The following is a 23,903-nucleotide window of genomic DNA, read 5'->3' as shown; positions in this document are numbered from 1 at the left end:
GCAGGGATCTTGTATGGATCTTGAGGGAGAAGAATGCTGGAGGTCACCAAGGAGCTGGGGTTATAGGGCCTGACAAACACAATGTGATGGACTACAGTGACAGAATGGGCTCAGCATGTGTTTGCAGTGAGGCAGGCCTGACTGCTAAAAGACCATTCAGTGATGTGCTAACTGAGGAAGGAAGGCTGCTGAAAATATTCTTGCAAGTCAGCTGTTGGCCATCTGCTGCAAGTCTGGCCTTTAAACATAATTTATTTGTAGTACCCAAGACAAAAGCAAAATATTCTGTGCAGAGCAAGCTGCAAACTTGATGACCATCTCTTCCCCCAGTTTTACCATTATATTTACCTGCCATTATATTTACATTGGCAGCACCTTCAAAAGAAGCCATGGAATGGGTTCCATGTGTGCCTTCACCTTGTTGCAGCTTTTCTGGCAGCAGCAACTAGACCCAGAGGCAGACAGCGCTTCACTGTGTGAGGTGCCATACAAATGTGGAGTAAAGAAACAGTCCCTGCCCCAAAAGTTCAGCCATTTCAACTGACTGAGAAACTGCACAGCTCATTCAACAAATGGATGTGGGAGGGACACACATTTTCAGTACAATAGTTTCAGTTTTTTTCAGTCAGCTTAAGAGTTTTGCATGATGCTAGCAATACTTCTATTTCCTCTTCCTCACTCTGAAAAAATGTGAATTGGCAAAACTGTACAGAAGGAAATGTAGCCTCAATGGCTAACAATGTCTAAGCTTCTGGCCCCTAGTATTTTTAGAAGACATGGAGTTGTTTTACTTCTAGCTCTTCTATCTCATACTTAATTTAACTCAATCTCAATTCTATTTCTGTTACACTGAAGCAGCAGAGCTATCTTGGAGAAAACTACATGAAACCATGCTAGTCATCTCTTAGGCCACCCACAAAGTGGGAAAGACATAACGCTAGTAGATAGGCTAGCCTGAGACTTGTAGATTCAGAGGGAGAGTTTTATCAAGCACCAGTGGTGAATCATTAAAAGCAACATGGCAACTGAAATAGCCAGAGGCATGTAATCTTCACTGCATTACAGGATTCCAATTAGGAGAGCTTTTACCATCCTTTTTCCCCTTCTGAATGAAGATTTGTTAGCTGGTCAGTCTCAGAAGAGAGTACAATAAACACAGAATTTTGTGGAAATGAGCTGGGAATGCCTTAGTGAAAAAGGAAATTAATAAAGCCACTATTTAATTCACGTCTTGAATTAAACATGCAGCTCATGTGTATTATCCATGAGTAGCCCTGCACTGTTTATTGTTTATCTCAGCAATCTTTGGCAACGTAAGTTGCTTCTACAATCCATTGGCAATACATATCAACCACTGGGAGTTAATTAACAGAAGGATTCTCGTAGCCCATTCTGAACATGTTTATCACAGGCAAGACAGCCACATGAAGACATAGCCAGTCTTGAGGAGCTCAGCTGCTGGGCTCCAGAACTGGAAGAAGCATAGCCATGGTGGCTCAGGTGTGGATTCTGCTAATGTAGTTTTGCAGAACCAGACCTCTGTATGGTACTTAACCATGGCACATTTAACTGTTTGAGACAACAGCATCTCAGACATGGCTGTTGTGCATCCTATTGTGTGGTACAGATGTATCCACAGCCACTGACTCTAGTGTTTACTTTCTTGCAGACATTTATCTTGACTGATCATTATCCATCTGATTTCACCCTGGTTATGAAACAACCTTGCAAAGCTGCTGACTTTTAGTCATCCTTGACCTAGTCAAACTCAGAAAAAAGATCAATTCCTTTTCTTACTATGAGGTTTACAGATGTGGGCTCTTCTATAGACGGTCTCAAGGAATTTATTGTGGGGAGCAAAGAAAGGAAAAAAAGTTAACATGTCTAGAAACACTGAAACATTTTGCCAAGCAACACTCTTGTCTTCACCATTTAAAAAACTTTACAGAAAAAAATACTTGCACTTCAAAGAAAGGTCATCAAATTTGAAATGGAAACAGCATTTCAGGAGCACTATCCAGGTTAGGTTCTACCTACTTATGGTGCAAACCACAATACATTGCTAAGGGCAAAATCTGAGTTCATATTCTCGTTTGTGAAACTAATGTGGATCTACTGCAACTCCAATGATGCCTGTGAAGCCCACTCAATCTTACATAAAGATAATTACATGCAAAACTGTCTGGTTTACATCATATATTGTGTGATACTGCAGTACACAGGGCAATTAAATCAGTGATACTTTCCATAATACCCACTGTTGTCTAACTGTGTCCCATCCTCCAAAGGGGTAAATTCTTCCTGAATCATGTTGGCCTCCTACTACTGATCTCAGTGAGAGTGACTACAGTAAGCACAATCCAGGCAATACTTGCCACACATATGGGGGTGAAAACATTACATCAGTAATGCAAAAAGTAGTCACAGCAATGAGAAAATATTTCTTCCCTTGATTTAAGCCTCCTACCACATAAGCCTGCTGACATTTGAGAGGGTGTTCAGGGAATGTGAGTCCTGGAATAAGAATTACATTGGTAAGAGCTTTTATGGGAAGGATTCTGGCTTCTCCAGAAGAAAATGCAAGATAAAGTAATGTAAACCAACTCTGACCCTCGTATGGCCTCATTCTCCAGTAAGTTAAGCAGTAAATGGACCACTTAAAATTTCATTCTTCCTGGCTGTCTGTCTTTATTGCTTAATATAGTTTTGGTGGGCTCGAACCTTTAATCTTGCTCATTCTTCACAATGCTATGCTATTTCTTTTCTTCTAAGAATTCTTTCTAAAAATTATGAGTATAAGCTTTCAAGATTTTTGCATTCTTCTTTTCTTTTTCACTTCCTTTATTCCCCATAAAGATGAGAGTCCAAAGGCAGTAAGAGTGGGCACAGAACCCCACCCTATCTTAATTATAGCTTGAAACTATCTACTAAAGTAAGGCTTGCATTCTAACATAAACATGCCTGTCAGGCAGAAAGTGGGCAGTTCTCCTTTTCACCTTGCTTTTATTAAATGAACCCACAAACCCCTCTTTATCAATCTCAGAACCCACAGGCAGCAGCTTTTGTTCCTTTTGCCTGTAAGAAGGAACACTTACATGCTGTCTGGGAATAAGTGTTTAATAGACGAATGTAGATTTGTAGCTGATGTTGCTGCTGTATTTGAAAAAAGAGGAAGGGTAAGAGGGATGGGATATAAGGAAAGGTAAGAGACAGCAAATGCCATGCACTCAGTCCATCAGGAAAGAAGGAAATTTTGAGAATAAAGTTCTTTGTAGTCATACACAATCTTTTTAAAAATTATTATATGGGATTCCATGGTGATTAAATACTTAATCATCCAATAGAGAGGAACAGAATTCTCTTAGAAAAGATCAGATATTTACTAGCACTGGTAATCTGTATAACACATAACACACACTACACTGCTGAATGAAAAGCTCTTCTGATGAAAGGGTAGTTGCAGCTCAGCACTGTTGGGAAAAGTGACCTCATTGCGTCAAATGTGATTATTTGAATCCCTGAGATGCATACTGAGGTCCGTCCTTACTTGATACTCAAACAGACATAATCTTGGAGCTGGCAGGAGTTTTTGCCAGGTGAGGAGCACAACCATAAGGTGGGACAGTGGCATTTGTAGGCACCGAACACTTTTGCCAGCTGAGGATTTAAAAAGACTGAACTGTTGCCTCCTATAGCTATAGTAGAAAGCACTGCTAGTTCTTAGCACAGCTCTGTTTTGGGCCAGGAGTTCTGCTCAAACTAGTGGCTTTTCATTAGTGTTTGGCAGGGAACGAGAATCCATTCTTGATGAACTACTACTAAAACTGATTCAATTTAAAGACCTGCATGACCCAGAAGAGGTGAAGAGAGGCTTCCTGCTTCAGAAGAAGCTATAGTTGCAATAAGTCTCCAACCATCTCTACTCAGGCAACCAGTTAAATGTGTAATGCCTTCATTTTGGGGCAAAGCTTTGCATATTACATAGGAAGAGTAAAACTCAACCTTGATGAACAAGTGATTGAACCTGCTATTTTATATGACAAGCTACACCAGTTTGGAAGAACCCATGATGCAGTTTTACACTGACAGGTCTGCAAAGCTGGCAGTCTCTTTGGAACCTGCTTTAGGGTCGTCATCTGAAGAGCTGGGATTAGAGCAGCATCTCTGAGCTGTATGGTGCCTCAACTTTCTAACATATGTGATCTCAAAAGTAAATATAGATAGGAGTAATGTATCCGGCACATGTGCACACTCCAGAAATAAAGTACTGGTGTAATCTTACTCTTCTTTGTCTTAGATGAACATATTACAGCACAATTACCCTGTTCATGCAGGGAACTGGTACTAACAAACAAATTCACCAATTTAGAATGAAGTTACTGGATATTTAACCTTCCTGAAAAAATCTTCCTTATCTTCAGTGCTTTCAAGAAGCACTTTAAGTCTCATGTATCAGTGGTCATTCTTTGAAAAGTGTTTCATTTTAGAAATTTATACCATGCCTTTTTTCTGGGCATACCATGTTGCTGCTGCAAGTGCAAACAGAACTGAACTATCTAGTTTAGGTGGTTTTGCTCACTATAAGCAAATGGTAGTTGCAGGCTCCATTGCAAGGACAAGATGTAAGGGAGATTTGCCTAACGACTTCAGCCATCTGGAGCAGAAGTAAGGGATAGAGAAAGAGTCATGGACTCTTCTTATAGAGCTAAAAGTTCTCAACACTTTGTACAGCAGTTAGAGAGAAGAGGGAATTTGTTGTGGTTTATTGTAAACAGCTAAGTTAGTTACACTCATGTCACAGGACTAACAGGCTCACAGGATATGACATACGACTTTTTTTTAGCCTGTAAGTATTAAGTATGTAAATAAATATAAATAAACATGGGCAAACCATAATCAGGTATTTAAAAAACAAGGTTTAAATAATACTCATTTAGTCGCTAAACTAAGGATTTAGGGAACCTCCAGGTTTAGCCTGTGTGTTTTACGCATTTCTTAGCACTGTGTATACTTGGCAGCACCCCATAATTTTATAAAAATGCAGGCAATAATTCATGGCAATCAAGCTGTGTTTATTCCCCATGAGCAAGTGTTGTTCCTTTTTCCCCTGGCTAAAATGAATGCAGAGCTCTAAGACTTCTAAAAAGTGCTACCAACTTTCACCTGGAAAGGAGGCCTCTTTCAGGGAGAGCAACTCATTCAGAGATCAGCAGACAAACATAAAATCCTTAATGTGAATATCTCGGGGCTAACTGAATCTGGGTCAGAAGTAATGCCTAGGTTCACAAAGAAAGTTAAGCAGAGCAGAAAGGGGCCAATTACCTTTTCAGAACTTGATGGGTCAGGCCAGGGCATTTTCTGTGCATGCACCAAGGTCCACCCTCCCCTCTCACCCCTTTCCACCCCAGAAGGAGTGCAAAGAGAGCTCTACAGAAATGCTGCAGTCTGTGACTGCTGGTTGCTGACTGTCTACAGGCAGGAAGGTCCTCAGTAAGCTCTGAAACCCTTACATAGAACCTGACTAGATAGATATATATATATATATACTGTAAAAGGAGGATCTGGACTACAAATAGCAAACTGTTGCTCTCAGGCTTTCTTACCACATTGCTGGCTGAAGCTTGGAGGGCATGAGTCATCTCACTGACCTTACATGTTTTCATCTGGTTTTAAATCTCAGTGCCCACATCTAGCTTCATGTAGGCTCTGGCTCTCCATATAATCTCCGTAGAGTCTTTATGGTAGATGGACATAAATCAAAATGTACCAGCTGTGACTCAGCTGAGCTATTTCAGAAGTCTATGTTCAGGTGAGATGAACTGTTCCTTAAAAACACTTACTCCCATTTCCTGACTTTAGAGGGAGTCCCCATAAGATGTCAGCTCTGAGTACCTTCTGACATAGTGCCCTGGGTCCAGTTTCTGCATCTCCCCACTGTATGAGCATGGGCTTGAGCAGACTTGGACTGAGAGGGTGACCAGATTTGGACCTTCCCTCTCCAGAGGACTGAGGTTTGCTCAAGTCCATGTCTTATAGTATGTTTCTAGGTAAACAACACGGAGAGCAAGTAATGAGAAAACTGGACCAGACCCTTTGTACATTGATTGACTATATTTGCGAGGTCTATGAGATGAAATTTTTGCTCTGTGCCATAAAAGTGGCCTCCTTTGGAGAGTAGCTGAAAGCAAATTATAAGAGCAGGAAGAAAGCATCCTTTGGAGGGCACACGTGATATAAAAGGGCCACTGTGGCAAAAGTATCTCAGAGGCACTGAAATGCTCTGTAATCCCAATGGGGCAGAGCCTCAGGCAACTGTAAAGACATTCAAGAAAAGGTGACTCACTTCAGTAAGGAAGGATGAGTGCTGGTCACCCATAAAGCAGTAAAACAGAACTCAAAGCCGAATCCATCACTGGCTGTGCCATGGCTCTCCTGGGTGGCCTGAGACAAGTCCACTCCTTTGTGCCCCTGTCCCCTTGTTCTGAAAAGGAAGATGACTCCTCTGGGAAGCACTGCCAAGTCTGTTGATTCTGTATGACATTATAGCTCATTTGCTCCTAGCTGGCTAACTGAACTAGATGGAACAAATTGGATATTATCACCATGTGGTCAGAAGTCCTGTCACTAAGCTTCTTCATTACAAAAAAGGGGAACCATCAGACTAAATGAAGGGAGTACACTCAGGTCTCTAGACAAAACTCAGAGGCAGATTTTGGCTTTCATGTCTCTGTAAATTCATAAGTATTTTTATTAGCACTTTGGAAGTAAAGAGAACAGAATCAGTTGACAGGCCCCTGTTGGGCTGAATCTGTTCTAGAAGCGAAATAAGAGAACTAGGTTTGAACCCACGGAAACCTTTATCTTAACCATTTCCAAGGATTCCAGGAAGTTTAAACTGAGCCTGCAAATCAAAAAGACAACAAAATAAAACACTTTCCTCTGAATGTAATTACAGAGCAACAAACTGATAATTGTTTCTTTGTTGTTGTTTTTTTAGGTGTCCTTACTGTATTCATTAACTGGCAGGGAGATGCAACAAAGTACCAGGCCTATGTTTCTCACAGCAATTCTGGTACAAAGTCCTGGTTGGGACATACCTTGGGAGGGAGGTTATTTTCCCCCATTTCTCTATACAGAAGCGCCGCAGGCCGTTGCTCCCTCGGAGAGCAGCAAAACCCTCGTATGGCACACTCGATGTTCCTGTGACGAACTGTAACAACCGCAGCCTCTGCTCATTGTTAAACCTCTCCACAGCTGCCCAGAACCACCGTATCACTATGTGTCCATCATGGTAACCTACACCAAGCAAGAAAAATTAAAATCACTCCCTCCTAACTGGGAAGTGCAACACTGAAATATGCTCCCATTAGCATGGGGCAGTTGATCTCCTACTGGAAAGATCCTGGCCTACCAATATATCTTGTTCTTCATGAGCAGTAGGTCCCAGCTTCCATTTTGTCCTGGCTATGGATACTATAATATCACTAACTCATTTCAGAACCTGAAACTCAAATATATACTTGAGGTACACTCAGGTCTCACTAATCTCTTGGCAAGAACTGGGGTTACACGCATGAGATATTAAAGACCAACTGCAATACGCCACACAGAGTGAGTCTTAACAACTTAACACTGGTTCCCAAGTAAATTCTCTTTTGGATTGCAATAGTGTTCAATATACGGAGAAGGGTTTGCTGCCACAAGCCCTTCCCTGGCAAACTTCCCCCGTGAGGGACTCTGTGCCTTGGTTTGTGCTAGTGAAAGCCAGCATATACCAGGCGGAATCTGTTTCAAAAGTTAAATAGGAAAATGTAGGAGAATAACTTTGGAGACCAGCTGTGCTTGTGGTAACCTGCGTATTTCAAGGTAACCCAAAGGCTGGGCAGTGATCAGCAAAGACTGAAACCTTGTACTTCAGGGGAGGATATGTGAATCTCAGGGACTTTCCACTTGTGGTGCAGAACTGGTGGATTTCACATTTTTCCATCATCCAAGACAGCCTGGATAAATCATTGTTTAAAGCAAAACCAGGCCAAGCAGTAGAGAAGGAAAAAAATCCAACTTGACATAGTTTAGGCTGAGGGGACAGTTAAGCAAGATATGTGAGTTGTTGAAATGTAATTGGCAACTGTGAAATTCAGCTCCTCATTTCAGCTGCCTACTGAAGCCAGGAGGACTTGTGGAACTACTTTCTGTGAGGCCAAGAATTCAGTCACAGTCATCTTAGATGACTTGTAACCTTTAGATCTAATTCTGCAAATCCTTTTCAGTCCTTAATAGTAAAAACTCCTGCTAAGTCTGCAGGAATTGAATAGATAAGATCCAGAGAGAAATAGCAGAAGCAATTTCAGTAGTATAACACCAGAACACCCGCTGATCCAAACCTGAGATCTTACTTTTTTTTATTTCAGGAGTTATTCTTCACAATAACTTCCTGGACAAAAGAGGGCATTTCCCTTAGGAATGACAGAAGGAAAAGATGGAGCAAGACTTCCATGTTTTAGACTGCAACAGGTCAAGATAGTAGTAAACATGAGCAGGCAGTTTACCTCCACGATATTCTGTGTTGTTCCGCCAGTCATTGAGATCTATCTCTGCAGTGCCAGCTATAACTAGCTCCAGTTCTCTGGCATCAAAAACAGAGACAAGCCTGGAGTCTACAACCTGGAACAAAAACGTAAGCACAGTTCAGACTGGAAATGAAGCGAAGTCATAAACCTATGGTGCTGGTGCCCAGCTCTTTATCCTAACAAAGTCTGAATGTTTGCATTCACATGTTTGTGTATGATTAGGGAAGGGCAAGAATAGGTGACTATGTGGGTTGGTCAGCAAAGCCACAGGTTTTCAACCAGTCCTTGTAGCAGCTCTGCCAGAAAGATGTTCTCAGATCCAGGTCTTCAGCAAAGGCAAATTGCAAAATCCAGGGAAAACAGTGGAGCAGCATCCAGGAACACCACCAGCAAGATAACAGCTTGGACTGCACCCAAACACTGACTTTACTGGAACGAATCCCTGAAGACACAGTGTGTTTCATCAGCTTCTCATCAAAGTGTACAATTCTTCACAATCTTCCTTTCCCAGGGGCCCCTAACTCTAACCCAAAACCACAACATGGTAGAACAAAATTTGCAAGTGCCTACTTCTCTTACTGTGTGAATGGAAAGCAGTGTCCTTCTTAACTCTTGATCATAAGTAATGCTTTGTCATATTCAGAAGACACATTTCTTTCCTTTCTCCTTTAGTCCTAAACATGACATATGCAAGGTCTCTGTCTCTAGAGATCCAAGAACTCCAATTCCTTGCTGTTTGTGTGTATTTAGCTATTCTCTAGGGTACCAAGGAAGCACAGTTTAGCCAGGGTGCTACTCTCATTCACATGAGGAAGGGATGACTGTGGAAGCATCACTTTGTTACTCACTTCGTAGAAGCCACGGACCAGGGCCTCTGTTTGCTGAACCACTCCTCTTTCCACTCGCCACTTAACCATTCTCTCAATGTACTCTTTTTTGTTCTTTTCTGTCACTGCTGTATTTGCCCCTCCAGATTTCAACTCTCTTTCAGTCACCTACAGAACAAAGATAAACAGTGGTGTAGCAACGTATGGATCATGTTGTGTTTCAAACACGAGATTATCCAAGCAATAGTACAGGAAACAACAGGATGGAGAGACAATCACAGCATTGGAATAGGCAGACTGCTTTTTGGGAACTGCCAACTGGAAGGGATATCTACTTGTCTCTTAAGCAACAAGTGTTACCCTTCCCCAACCGCTAGTAAAAGTGTTTACTCGGAAATGCCAACAGCTAAAGAAAGTATCATAAAATGAATACTCCAAATACACTACCTAAAACAAGACCCGTACAGCTACCTTGCACAGGTAACAAATAGTCACTGAGGGATTCAGAGTTTTGTATCAGCCATCTAAACCTGAGAAGAGTTTGTACTGTAAATAACTTTATTTTAAGCAAGAGCTGCAGCATTTCTTTGCATTTTAATAGTTAATTTAGTTGGCTTGGGTTACTAAGGCTTGAGATTGAGAAGCGATTGAAGGAATCAGTCTGGATCCTACCCAGCAAGCACATACTCCTCCTCCCATGTGACAGAAAATTGTATTTGTCTTGCAATTATTTTCACATTCAATTTAGTGGATTTAAAAAGAAGAATATTTTGATCTCCTCTTCAGTTTTCTGCTGCTATAGCAATAATGTCCACCACCAACAGTAAATGAACTGTATGAATACATATTCATTACTAGTATTATTTATATTATTATCTACTTATTAGCCCAACAGACAGGACACAGCATAGGCAGTATTTAGGTCACTTTACTTCAGGGACCTATTGCAATATTATGAATTAAGAAATATTGACTGAGTCATCTAATCTGTAGCTTTGTTGAGAAACAGCAAAAACAGGTAAAGCTGGATGGAAGGAGTTAGGAATTCTTAGCTGGTTCAGGTTAAATTCTCAAACATTAATCATTGCATCACCATTATACAAGCAATGCTGCATTGTCCAGAAAGCAAGGTTCTGGCCCAGCTGCCATGCTGTATTCTTCAAGGCTGCAAGGCATTAAGATACATCTGCAAAACCAAAGACTAATTGTTGTCTAGCTTTAAGCATGACCATAAGTCTAGATGTTCAAAGTCTCTTTCAAGACTTCCCACAAACATCTAGGAAACTATTGATTTTTTCAACTTCTCATTATCCATATAAATTCAAATATAGATAACTATTAGTTATCTATAATTGGAGCCTAGCAATTAATAGTAATGTGTCCCTATTTTGGGCCCTCTATCTTAGAGGCATTAACCGCAGCTGTGAGCTACAATTCAGAATCAGGTTTCAGAGTAGCAAGAAGACATTTCAACCAATCTAGCTCATTCCTTTTACCTGATGGGAACAATTGCCAGGGCTCAGAGACAGGCTGTGCCCAGAAAGAGAGCTCAGAGTAAGGCCTGGAAGAACATTTTCTACCGCGTAAAAGCACGAGAAAGTACTTTGGGTCTTGAGCAACTGACAGGTTTCTGTCTTATAAGTGAAATTCTCAAGTTGTCATTGAGTCCCCACCAGTAAAAATGTGTAATGCTCAATTTGACATTTTGTCACTGCTGTTATGGGAGTGCTCCAGGTTCCAATGTGCAAGAAGGCTGGAACTGATCTGGAGTAAATTCTAATTAAGAAAGTACCAGAAAGAGGATTTGGCCTGAAAGCCTTAGAAGTTCAGTACACATCAGAGATGAAACAAGAAAGAAAATATGAAAGCAGCAGTGACTGGTCCATAATAAAGTCATTGTGGAAGCAGGACAAAAGGGCTGTAACCATCTACTATACAGCTTCTCAAGGAGTCAGTATATTTCTTGTTTCCTTTACCCAGCCCCTGAAATCCAGCTTCCCAAATATTAGCAGAGCTCCCACTGTGATCTACACTTGCATGTGCACCAAGCAAAGCAATGCTCAGATGGCATTTAAGTGGTCAGATACTCCTGGCATGGAAGAATTTCCAACTAGAATCCATTTGTGAGCATAAAATGTGACAGCAATTTCTTTGTTATTTTGCTCTCAGCACTTAGCAAATTTCAGGAGGGAAATCTTACTTTCACTTAGGACTCTTGGATTCTGACGGTTGTAATTCACAGTGAGAAGCAACTTTTCCCTCCATCATTAGCTCTAGCAAGGTTAGTGTCCAGTACATAGGAAATAATGTACTAGACAACAGCCTCAAAATCTGGCTTTTAGTGTTCTTTTGCTTTCATACAACAGTATCTACAACAGATTGTGATTTTTTTCTATTCTCTTTGGAGCCAACTCTTATCTTCCACAACAGACTCCTATGTAACTGTTTTTCCTTTGAGGAGAGTATAACAAATAACTAGCGTGCCAAATGTAACTCTCAGATGCATCAGAGCAACTCAGTTCTTGTTCAACTTTGTAGTCTTCCCTTGTAAATACAAATTTTTCTCATCTGCCTTTGTGAATATGTCTGTATGTTTCTGCCTGCCTTTGTGTATTACTTTTATGTAGCCATACCTTCCAGGGAAACCACTGTACTGTCAATTCAATGTCATGCAAGCTCTCAGTTCCAAGTCCATGAAAAACTCCTGCATTTGAGTCTGCGGAAAAACAGTGTTACGGTTCCTACAGGGGTTTCCCACTTCAATTCTTCTGCCTCATCCTTTTCATCTACCCTTAACTCTGCTTATCCTTTGTAACCTTTTGATATATGCAGGCTAAATTCAGTTTTAATATACCCCCTGAAGCCTTGCTTGGTTTCTGTAACTTTCAAGCTCATAGCTGAGCAACCCTTTAACTCACAGGGCTGGAATTCCTCCCCTCAGAAACTAGTCTAACTTTTCCCTAGTTCACAGAACTACCCCAGGTTTGTGCAAACCCCTCCTGGAAACTTCACTGTCAAGTGCTGAGAGCCATTCTCTGTATATTCCACCTGATCTCTCTGCTCCCTTTGACATTGTGTGTCTGTTCCTTACAAGTTATCTCCATCCCCTGTAGTGTTTGGTGAGCTTGGTTCTTCAGCCTCTCTAATTTTCAGTATCTCCTTGGAGATCCTTAATCATGGTCTGAATATTGCTTTGAATCCCTCCAGGGCTTTCCAGAGACAGTTATAATCCAGAATGATTTGCAACAGCAAAGAGCACCAGGGCTTCAGTTCAACCCAAAGAATCCCACAGGAGACACTTATTCTGGTTTCCAGACTGCACTTAAGCCAGTGTTGTGCTCTACTTAAGGCTATAGTGACCCAGATCAGCCAGGTTACAGAGAATTGTCTGACTAAGGCAGAGCTGAGCTGTAGAAAGCACAATAAATGGATGTATATATCAAGTTGTTAAGTAGGGGCAAGGTAAGTAAGAGACATAGAAACTAACAGGGAGATATTAGACAAAATAATGGTGAGGGTTGCCAGGTCCTACACCACCTGTTGAATGTTTTTTATCCCTCCTAACCCATCCTTTCAGTCACATCAGCTTTAAGTTACATTGCTTGCATTTCCCAAATGCCACATCTGTGTGAACTACACCCTGGAGAGAAGAGCTGCACTCCAGAGAATTCCTCATGCTCATCAGTGTGTGGCTCAATAGGCCTCTAGGGGGGCTGGTATTGTATATTATACACCTTAAGAATAAACATCTGCCTTGGAACAGGTGGCTTGAAAGAAACAGAAGGTAGGAGAAGAAAATGTTATTGAAAGGCTAAAGGATATGTTCTGACAGAAAGATGTTCATCATGCTCAACTTTGTCAGCTTCAAATTTGCTTTTCAGATGTTTTGCATAGCTGTGCTCACCTGTCCAAACACCTCCTCATTCACTGTGAAGGTTAGATCCAGGATATCTGTGATATTATTATCCTTCATCCACTGCAAGCTCTGATGGAACTCTTCATCCAGGTACTCTAAGTCGCTTAAATCACATGGCCTGATTGTGAGACAAGAAAAGAGGTATGACCCTGTGACTACTGGCAGGATGATTTCCTACTAAGCATGTGAACAAATTTACTGAAGATCCATCATAAAACTGAAGTTCATTTAGTTTTGCTAACATCAAAGCCTGTTTCACAGACCCTCTTGAAGCGGTTCTGTAACTGTTTGCTTTGCATAGCTGGGCTCAAGGCCAAATCTGTTGGCTGCCTGCATTATTTGCAGTCAGAAGACACCCCTGGGGCTTGATTTTATGTGGATTTTCTGGATGCCCTGCACGTCACAGCACATGTGCCCCTTCAACCCCACCATGCTGTGCCTGGCTGCTTCCATTACCTATCATCTGCCAGGTGAGCACACAGGACTGAGACAGGACTGGCAGACCAGGCAGCCTAAATTTCTGCTAATAAGGAGCCATCCTTGTCTGCTGAAAGGACAAGTGAATATTATGAGCAACCTGGTTTCAAATTCCCTAAAGGGGCAATAAGGATGCAGGGAGAATCCTAGGTTTCAGCCTATTTTCAGACTAGGTCAGGTACAATAGAGATATAAGTGTTTGTGCCCCAGCAATAATCATAGTTTAAAAAAACTAACATGATAAAGAATTTAAAGGACTGTTAAGACAGGTATCTTTGCTTATTTGGAATCATCTTAATTGATAAACTATTTCAGCTAAGCTTTATTCTGCTCTTTAGCATTTAATTGCAGTCTTGAGTTAATACTTACGGCTTTTTTTATTGTTGCAAATTTTATGTACCTTGTCTTACTTCAGTCTATTAATTAAAAAGAGACTGGTTGTCAATCCAAATTACTGTTATAAACGTCAAACTGAAAGTAATGCATTATTGGTAGCTTACCCTTACTAAAATAAAAGACAGGAGAAGACCAAAAAAACCATTCATTGGTTATATCTACATTAACATTATTAATTAACCCAAGTTGTGTTTTAGAATGAAAACCTACTCCACCAGTGAGGCATGACAAATTATGTACTTTTTGCTTGATATAACCTCCCCCCTTCTTTTGTTACTATTTTTCATTCCATCAAAGATGTTTTTCAGTCTTCCACTAGGTTGAATCTTCATAACTCTTCATCAGTAGCAAACTCTTGAATTGTGTGTCAGTACTTTCTAATGTGTGTTTCTAAATGTCATACTTATGTATTTTTGTCAACATAGTATTTATGAATGGTAAATTCTTGGAGAAAGCAAAGAAAAATTAAAATGTGTTCATTTTCTATCGCAGACAAACTAACCAACAGCAGAAAGAACTTGAAGGTCAATGTACTCAAAGCAACTCCCTGAGGGCCTGTGTCTCTGCAGGACTCACTGTGGGATCACAGTTTCTGCACAGTTGCATGGTTATACTCACAGCCTTAGTAGTGCTTTGTAGAACGGCCTTGTGAAGAAAGCATCAAGAAGGTACTGATGAATGAGAGCAAGGCCAAGAATACGACCGCTGAACCTGAACCTGTGAAATAAAAATGCAGAGTAAATGAAGTGTAACTCAAGACTTCCAGCATAGAAACTTACACAGGTAGCAACTGGGGCTTGTTTGTTTGTTTCTAAATTAGTTTTCTGTTATAAACATATATTATAGTATTGGCTTCTCGCAAAGTATTAAAGTAGATATTATATAATGTTAGAAATGCTTTTTGCTGTGTGGATGTAGTTTTCTCTCGTTTTAGCAAGAATGTTAGCAAGTGTGAGCAAGTAAGATAACCTCCAAGGGAGCAGAGGATGAGGCCCAAGGAGCTGCTAATCAACACTTTGTCCAGAGAACAAAAGGGCCCAAAGGCTGCTCCGCCCGGAGAACGGGCGGCCAGGAGGGTCCGAGAGCCGCTATCACCGCTCTGCCCGGGGGGCAAAGAGGCCCAAAGCTGCAATCAGCCCTGACTGTCTGGAGAATTAAGAGATCCACCCTACCATCGACTCTTACCTAGCGAGCCCAACCCCAAGAATCAAAAGAAATAAAACCACAAGGCCGAAGACTACGCATGCTCTAAAAAGGCGGACCCAAGGAGTGGCCATGCAGATCAATTCCTGGAAAAGTTTTAATATGAATAGAGAACAGACAGTAAAAATGGTATAAAAAGGACTCACCTCTAGCATCAGGTGTGCTCTTGGCAGAGTGCCCAGGCACCCGGCCATTATCCCTTTGCTTTATTTTATGTGTCTCTTTTTGTCTTTGTATTAAACTCTTTAAATTCTAACAAGAGAGTGAACCTCGTTTTTCACATTTTCCACATTTATTCCCTGTTTTTTTTTCTGAGCAGATACTTAATGCCACTCCTCCCATATCTGATCAATAATGGATCTCCTCAATCCAATCCACCTCCTACTGTACCCATACTTGCAGCTGGCATGTTACATGCTCTCCTGTGCCAAACCAATGAACACTCACCTTCTGTGATCTCTTGTTCAATGTTCTGATACAGACTGACTACATGCAACACAGTATTTGGCCAGGGAAATACTGTAATACTGCACCTCAGCAGAACAAATGCTATCTCATAAGAGCTGCAAAGGATATTTGGAGACTCAGTATATCCAGTTTCTGACTAGCTACAACCCTGTCCGAGGTGAGGCTTTAAAGTACTTTAATAGCGTAGTGAGTTGACTTGACAGGGGAAAACTAAAGTTCAAATAAGCTAACTGTTGTGACCAAGGACACATTAAAATCAGCATGTAGAGCTCAGGCACACTGTTCCCAGAGCACTTTCTGAACTCCGCTGCTCAGCTGTTTTCAGTATTTACACACTCCTGTGTTTGTTTCTGTGGTGATGCGATACCTTTATTGTATTTTTATATAAGTTTTCTGTACCCCAGTGGTTCATCCCTACCTTCCCCACTCCTATTCCCAGTTGGTTTGCCCCAGACCCAAGCCGCTCCCCCGGTGCTCCCTACATGGTTGTTCTCCTCCCCTTGTTCTAGCTCTTTCCCTATCAATCACCCAAACCCCTCCTGTTGTTCCCAAAGGTCCAGTGTCCATCATCTGAAACCTCCCACTTTAACCTAATATGGTCCCCATCAATCCCCCGAGACCCTACCCCTCTAGATACCTCCCCCTTTGGAAATCCCCTAAACCTCAACGCCCCATTGGGGCATGTGATCCCTTTCCCTCCTCCCCTTGGGGCTATTGGCCCAAGGAAATGTCTATCCTCGTCCATATCCCTCCCTTAGAGATTTCTATTGGTCCCCAGTTAAGCCATCCCCATTGTAACACCTCCCTTTATAAGAGGTTCCCTGGAGCTGTTTGGGGCTTGTCTCCTGGGAGTTCCCTCCAATAAACTTGGGTTACCCCGTGTGGGAAGCCTCCTTGCTACTTTTTATCATCTCCCTCGTCCGGACTGCTGACAGCCACTGTGCCTGGAGCTTCAGCTCCCCTGGGCAGAGCTGAACTCCTGAGGAGCAGCTTTAAAGCCGAGAGCCTCCAGCTGCTCCCCACGCCTGTCACACATTGCAGGGGTTAGCCTGGGCAGTGGTCAGTGGCGGTCATTGCGACACGTTTCTAAGAACAACAACCCCCAGCCTCACTACAAGTACACTCAAATAGTGCCCTGCCCATTAAAATCTAGGACTTGCGATGATAAACTCTTAAATTTTTCTTCCTATGATTTCTCCTATGACTTATTCTATATTTTTCCATCAAACCTGCTTTTAAATCAATCATCTCAGACAGAAAAACACAAAACTGGTGTGAGTCCAGGTGAGTTTGATTTTTGTAAAAACCCCCAACACCCAATCAGAACTTGCTTATTTGTAAAAAAGGAAAAAAAAATCCAGCACCCGAAATGTGAGCACTCCAAGTCTGAACTGACTGATAATGCAGAAAACTTTTATTGAACGAAAGATGAGAAACGTACCAAAAAGTGCAGAAACCATTCCTTCCACTTAACAGGAACCAGTGCAAAGACCTCTCCTGCACATGAATGACACGAGTCTGATTGTAATAAAGGTGGCAAAGAATATCTGTTCAGTCAACTTTATGCTCATGGGACAGAACAAGTGCTTAGCATGTCAAATGGGGCACAAAATAGCCTGTTGTGGGCCCAATTAGCATTTACATCACCACAGGAGCTGCCTCCAGGTCCCCTGAATCTGAGAAAGGTACTTACGATATGCAGCTGACTGGCCACAGAAGAGTGATTATATTACCCCTTACAGCTGTTTCCACAGTAGCAACAAAAGGCAGCTGTTTGGTCTAGTTAGGGCCTGCTTCACTTCACTTGTGCTCCAGTGCAAGGCTTCCAGCAAAAAGCAAGGAAAGAGGGGGGAGCTGATACAATGAAAGCACAGTGGAAGCCAGACAGCTCAAATCCCAGAAATGCTGAACCTGTAATCCATCAGTTTTATAGCACCTTCAGGATCCATAATCAAGTCTGTTTGTCCTAAATAATGCGTGTCGGCTTTTTTGGTTTTGTTCTTCACCCCCATCCATCCCCGTATGTTTTGAAAGTGAGCACTGAATGAAAATGCTGGGGGTGCTCCTCACCACAGTGCTCACCCCACAGCTACTCAACTGTGAGGAACTGGGCAGGCAGGAGCCACCTGGAATAAAGCTGAAAGTGAACCGCCAAGAAAGATTTGGGAACACTGCTTAACCTAAGAAACTGCTTGAATGTGTGAAAAGCGTCCGTTTTCTCCTTGCTGCTTGTATCACTTCTGCCTGGCTTTGAGGGCATTCCTGCAAAGCTGACATGAAAGGGTCATGCAACTACACCAAGGTGTTTACAGCTACAGGCACACGTCACAGGGGCTGTTAATGGAGAGCTTATTTTGAATCAGTGCCTTGTGGCAGAACTGCGTCAAACCATCCCAAACCATGGACAGCATTTCTGCGTGAAAGGTCCAAGCCTGACATGTCAGCCTAAGAACATGTGGGCAGAACTCTGGGCTGTGTGGTTCATCAGACTGGCTTCACACTTGCATCCCTCAGGGACACACCAGAGCTGGCTTGAACTGGGAGTCTGACTATGGTTCCACAGTTCCAGCCCTTGCAGTGGCACTCAATTCCTAATCCCACCTTTCCCTTTTACCCTATGTCCTATTACCCCCAGTGTATTCCCAATGCGTTTTTTCATCCATGGTTTCCCTCACAAAACCATGCTTTTGCCAATTGTTTCCCCAAAAATCCCTTTCCAATGCCGAGTGGGGGATGAAAAGGGGGAGGGAAGAAGTTAAACCCTCTCCTGCCTCAGTTTCCCCACAAAGCATGCTCAGAGGAGTCCTGTCTCCCTTCTGTCAGCCCTAAGATGTTCCACAGAATCTGTTTGGACATTTAAAGACTCAGGAGGGTGGCTTGTTTTGTTTTGAAACTGTTCTTGTTATGTTTATCCAGTTGTTTTCATTCTCCTTTTATTAAAATAAAACGGGTGAGGTGTTGGGGTCCCTCCCCTGCCGTGTAGCCCTGCAGAGGGGCCCTGAGGGCACAGACACGGGGTTTCCCTGCCCCTGCTCAGCCTCGTTCCCATGGGTTGGTTTGTGTTCCCTGCGCGGGCAGAAGGACCCTTGGTCCCGTGACTGGAGCAGTTCCTCAGCAGAGCTCCGGCCATGCGGCTGGAGAAATAAACATCTCTGAAACAGCTAGCAAGAATCTGTCTGTCCATATGTATTTCCTTTCCACAGGACTCCTGGTTTGATATATGTATGTTGCAGCATCCCCACTGCAACACTCAGTAGCAAAAGTCCAGTACTCACTGACTGGGATAAGTGAGATGAAATAATTAACAAAACATTGCCACTGCTGGTGCCTGTCAATACAATATGCTGCAGACTGTATTCTCTGGCAGCTCCGTATCACCCCAGAAGATACAGTTCTGTGTGGCCAAAGCATGTGAGCTCTCCAGCCCACAGACCCTTCTGCCCCTGCACAGAGCTTTGGTATCTCTGCAGACACTCGCTATACTTGACTCTCTTCTGAGGAGTGGTGTAGGAGAAGGTTCTCCTACTGGACAGGGCCTGGGACCAGAGACGACACTCCTCTGGTCCAGCACTGAAAAACAAGGACCATGGTAAGCCAATGGATACCTATCAACAGGAGGTATTTGCTGCCATTCTCAGATAACAAATATACAATTTATCTGTGTGAGGGTCCATAGAGTTCATCAAGCTGCCACTACACTCAGACAAGCACAGCAGTCCCACTTAAAATATATCAAAACTTACAAAAAGGCGAGAAGAAACAAATTGCCCTCCTTAGAAAAGCCAGTTAAAACAAAGCCAGACTCTTGTGTTTATTTCTTCCTGAAGGATTTAGAGCACGGGTGAGATTTAGAGGTGGGTAAGACAGTCCTTTCAGAACAAAACAAGTTTTCTTGACAGAATAAGCAGTACAAAGGTAAATCCTACCTGGAGGGCACATACCTTCCTTAAGCCTGAATTACACTTATCTTTCCAAGGAAGTGTAAAATGCTTGATTGGTTTCTTTCTAGCAGAAAAGCTAGTTTGGGAGAGGTGGGGAATGCAGGGCCTTGCTCTGGCCTTTTCTTTCAACACCCTTCCCTTTTGGAGACAATGATTGAGTCTGAGTAATGTGCTCCGGCAGAGAGGGGAAATGCAGGAGGGAGTTAATGAACAGGAAATGGTGGAATGAGAGACAGAATTAATGAGCAGTGGAGCTGCTCTGGTTTGACTGCCTATTGACACCATTTGTCCACTCAAAAAGGACATTGTGTGCACCTGCTTTCTGGCTTTTAACAGCACTACTCTTTGACCCATTTGCAGGAATTTCCACTGTACCCAGCTAATTCCTTTTCCTTCTGGAGGCTTCAGGTACCCCTGAAACAGCCACAACAGCCTGTTGCAAAATACCAGGCTCATTCCCCTCAGTGGGACTCTCTGCATACTTAACTGCACATCTGTGTACTCAGAGACAAATCCATATGCTGTAGTAGCAACTAGGCAAGAAATTTTCCTCTGACTGCAGCTGAGTCACAGGAGATTTAATTTACTCTGGTCCTTATCATACAGCACCAGAGCAAGGCCGGACCCACAATGACCCTTTGGTAAAGGGCTCTCCCCATACTGGTTCAATGAATGGAGTGCTACTTTATATGACAGTTTTTCCTTGGATTCAGATGGATAATGATGTACTGTGAAAAGATTGTAATCTGTGTGTACAGAGGAAGAACCGCCTTTATCATTCTATTGGGAATGCTTTGGGAACGATGCCTTGTGGGCTAAACTGGCTATGGTATAAGAAACTTCAAATCCTAAATAGAGGAAACACCTGATGAGATTAAAAAGATTGAAAATCCTGCAAACCTTATCTCACTCAAACACATCAGCTGCATTTAAGTGTGCCCTTCTTGATGCAGTAGCTTGTGAAATAATATTCAAAGTAGGGCTCAAGAGACATAAATATAGCATGGTTCATATCAAATTTGAAAATATAACCTTCCTTTCACAAGACTTGCTTTCATCTGTAAGGGAAATTTCTGTTGCACCGGTTTTAAAGCTCTTGACTTTTTAATCATGCAGATGAACTTTTTGCCACCTGAAAGACAAGTTGAACAAATGAGGCTACACTGTGGTCCAGGGTTTCTGTCCTTGGCAGCTCTTCTGAGGGCAAACAATATTTGTCAGGTGGATGCAGCTGGAGAACCTATTAGTCCTTTCACAGTGGGAGAGACTGGATCTAATATCGATCGTTACTAGATAGCAGGGAATCTGACAAGAGGAAAATATTTAGAAAGGCACAATCATGGGAAAAACTTCACTTTGAACATGCATCTTAAAACAGAGAATTCAGTCATGAAACACAGATTTGTAGGAAACCAGACATCATGGATTCAAGAGGTTGTGGTACAGCTTGTTTTAAAGGACAATTAAAACTGCCATTGTTATGAAGACACTGGTGAACAAGCTGAAGGCCAGAAACTGCTGATTAAAGGAACTAAAAATCAATTCTTATAACCTAAAATTTCGTGATTTGCAACCTTTTGATATGAGGGGGGGACATAACGTGGAGGAAAATGTACTGAGTCCATGATTTCTGAATTTTGGTGTTACCACCAGCACTAGCACTTTATAAATTAAGAACTTCTTTTTTTAATGCAAGAAAGTTCTAAGAACACGTATTTTTCAAAAAGGGTTGACCAGAGAGATGGTTACACCAATTCTGCCTAGACTCATACATAATGAATTTTAAACAATACTGGCAGTGTGTCAGGCATATGCTCCAGAGGTCTGTGTCTAGATATTGGTAGTACACACCCTTGTGTTGGCTCAGCACAGGACATGACCAACATGTCCTACACGAGCTACACCTACAGAGAAATGATCTAGCAGCAGAGCAGGTCACCTCTACAAAACCTTATCAGTGGATCAAATCCACACCTCTATCTATCAGCCCTCATTAACAAATGCCTTTCTTTAATTTGGTGTGCATATTTAACCCCTACCCACTCAAATGACAGAATATTTGAAGGGACTAATGGGATGACATGAAGCATTCTTTTGTCAGGAAGGTTGAGCCATGCAGGCTGGGAAAGCTCACACGTTCTCTTTATCTGACTTGCATCTGCAAACTCTGCAGACTCCTCTTTGCCACCGTGCCATTTGGCCTCGTGGCAAATGTGCTCTTCGTATCTGCAGGCTCAGAGGTGGACGCTGTGGCATTCCAGCACCTTGCCTCTTCAGTTCAGGAATCTGATGACCTCATGTGTCATTAATATGAAAGGAATGGCTCTTAATGAAGGCTGGAGGCAGAAGTTCATGAAGTCTCAGCACATTAAAGAGAAAAGGTAAAATAATTTCTAAATTAGTCACAGAGGAGAATTCCAACATAAGAAGTAACAAGAGTACTGTTGGCTCATTTTCTTTTCTTATATCCATTTCTAATATGCAGAATCCTTAGAGAGACCAAGGCACAATGTTGCGTCACCTCTGCGTGGCACCTTCCAATGCTGCTCTGACTCTGATATCTAACCACACTGGCATCCATGTGAGAACTTACTCTAGATCCCTACACATCTCTTTTGAAGGAATGGTAATGACTCACCCAACCAGGTTTTGGTTGTACCTCCTGTGCATTATGTTCTAAATACTGAAATGGACCTTATCTCATATGTGGTCAAAATTCATTCCAGGTTTTCAGACAGTTACTTAGTTTTTAAGGGGAAACCCCATACTTCCTCACTTTGAAACCATAGAAAATTCTGTCAGGTAAGCCTCATTTTCAATCAATTTTTCAATTAAAATTTAAAGAAAACATTTAGGAGTACTGACATGGAGCAAGTGTGTGTGCAGATGTCCAGCCTGGAAACTGATGAACTTTAAATAGTTACGAGTCTATAGGGATTGATCCCTGCTGCTCCAGCAAATGTGACCGGGATTTAATAGAGGATACGTTCTACTCAGAGCCAAGGCATTTCATTCAGGCATCAAAAGATCAAGGAGCATATTCCATGAGCCTCTCTTTGATAATCCTGTCTGCTTATTTTGCCTTTTTAGGAGTTTTAATGATATTTTCAAGGAAATTTGTTACACTCATTTAAGAAAGCACTAGCCTCTCTTAAGCAGCCCCAATTGTAAAGTGGAACAGTCCAGCAGGCCTGCTTGTGCATTGTCATAAAGTACAAAGAGAGTGCTCAGAGAGGGTGGGAAATACAGATACATCACTCAAGAACTGAAATTAAACAAGAAAAAAAAAGGGTGAAAAATGATTTTCAGAAAGAAAAGCAACTTGGTACAAATAAATTTCCTTTACATTTCAAATCCTGAACAGGTAATTTTCTTCAGGTGAAAATAAGCCTTTCTTAAGGTATTTTTACTTTTGTTGGGCACTGGAGCTTCATATGATGAGTAACTTTTATGTGAGCCAATCTCTCGGTTTATTGTTAATTTGTGCATACATTTCTGCTGCAAAAGGCCAGTACAATACTGGCACTTCAGTAAGTGATCGTCCTACTTTTATTTTCTGGATCTATCTGCAAGTGGAACACATTTCTGTTTCTCAGTACCAAGGAATAACCACATGAAAAAGAACTATTGCTTACATGTGATGGAAATATGAACTGTCCATGTCCTTCTAAATCTCTGGAACTCATGCATCCCAAATTAGCAACTAAACCTCAAACCATTCCAGAAGCCTAATTTAATTTACCAGCAACTAAGAAAAACAAAGAGATAATCCAAACCCTACTGCTTCTTTATTTAACCTAATCAGATCCTTCAAGTCTTTTCCTTGTCACTAACCTAGCTATGTGTTCACCCAAAATGTCTTTTCATCTTCCTTATATCCTGGCTACATCCACCACAAAAGAACTGCCAGGAAAGGTTAAACGCCTAACTGTGTCACAGAGAAGAAAGCATGAATTATGGCAAAAGCTGCAGGCTATTCTGCTTTATCCAGAAGAATGAGAGGCAAAGATAATGTAGATAAGGGATTCATAAAATCCCCTTGGGTTTCTCTTCAACACAATCTATCAAATGGTTACTTTCCTCCACACAGTAGCTCCAGATAAAT

The 23,903-nt window shown here is 41.9% G+C and overlaps 1 protein-coding gene across 6 annotated transcripts in view; it reads right to left on the bottom strand.

Annotated features, from left to right (window-relative positions):
- Positions 1–23,903, bottom strand: part of HECW1 (HECT, C2 and WW domain containing E3 ubiquitin protein ligase 1) — a 264,830-nt gene that overhangs the window by 5,299 nt on the left and 235,628 nt on the right. For 3 of the 6 annotated variants that reach the window (XM_039548885.1, XM_039548883.1, XM_039548881.1), the window contains 6 exons: positions 14,805–14,903; positions 13,302–13,431; positions 9,419–9,565; positions 8,550–8,664; positions 7,098–7,296; positions 5,589–6,481 (listed from right to left, as the gene is read on the bottom strand). In XM_039548885.1, the coding sequence (XP_039404819.1) occupies positions 6,340–6,481; positions 7,098–7,296; positions 8,550–8,664; positions 9,419–9,565; positions 13,302–13,431; positions 14,805–14,903 (832 nt within the window). In that variant the 3' untranslated portion in view covers positions 5,589–6,339. Of the gene's footprint in view, positions 1–5,588; positions 6,482–7,097; positions 7,297–8,549; positions 8,665–9,418; positions 9,566–13,301; positions 13,432–14,804; positions 14,904–23,903 lie in introns of those variants that run through there. The other 3 variants (XM_039548886.1, XM_039548887.1, XM_039548882.1) reach the window with 2 other exon arrangements.

This window comes from Corvus cornix, chromosome 2, assembly GCF_000738735.6.
Source record: "Corvus cornix cornix isolate S_Up_H32 chromosome 2, ASM73873v5, whole genome shotgun sequence".
Classification (NCBI taxonomy): Eukaryota; Metazoa; Chordata; class Aves; order Passeriformes; family Corvidae; genus Corvus; species Corvus cornix.
The sequence above is the reverse complement of the archived record's forward strand: the minus strand, read 5'-3'. Positions and strand labels throughout refer to the sequence as shown.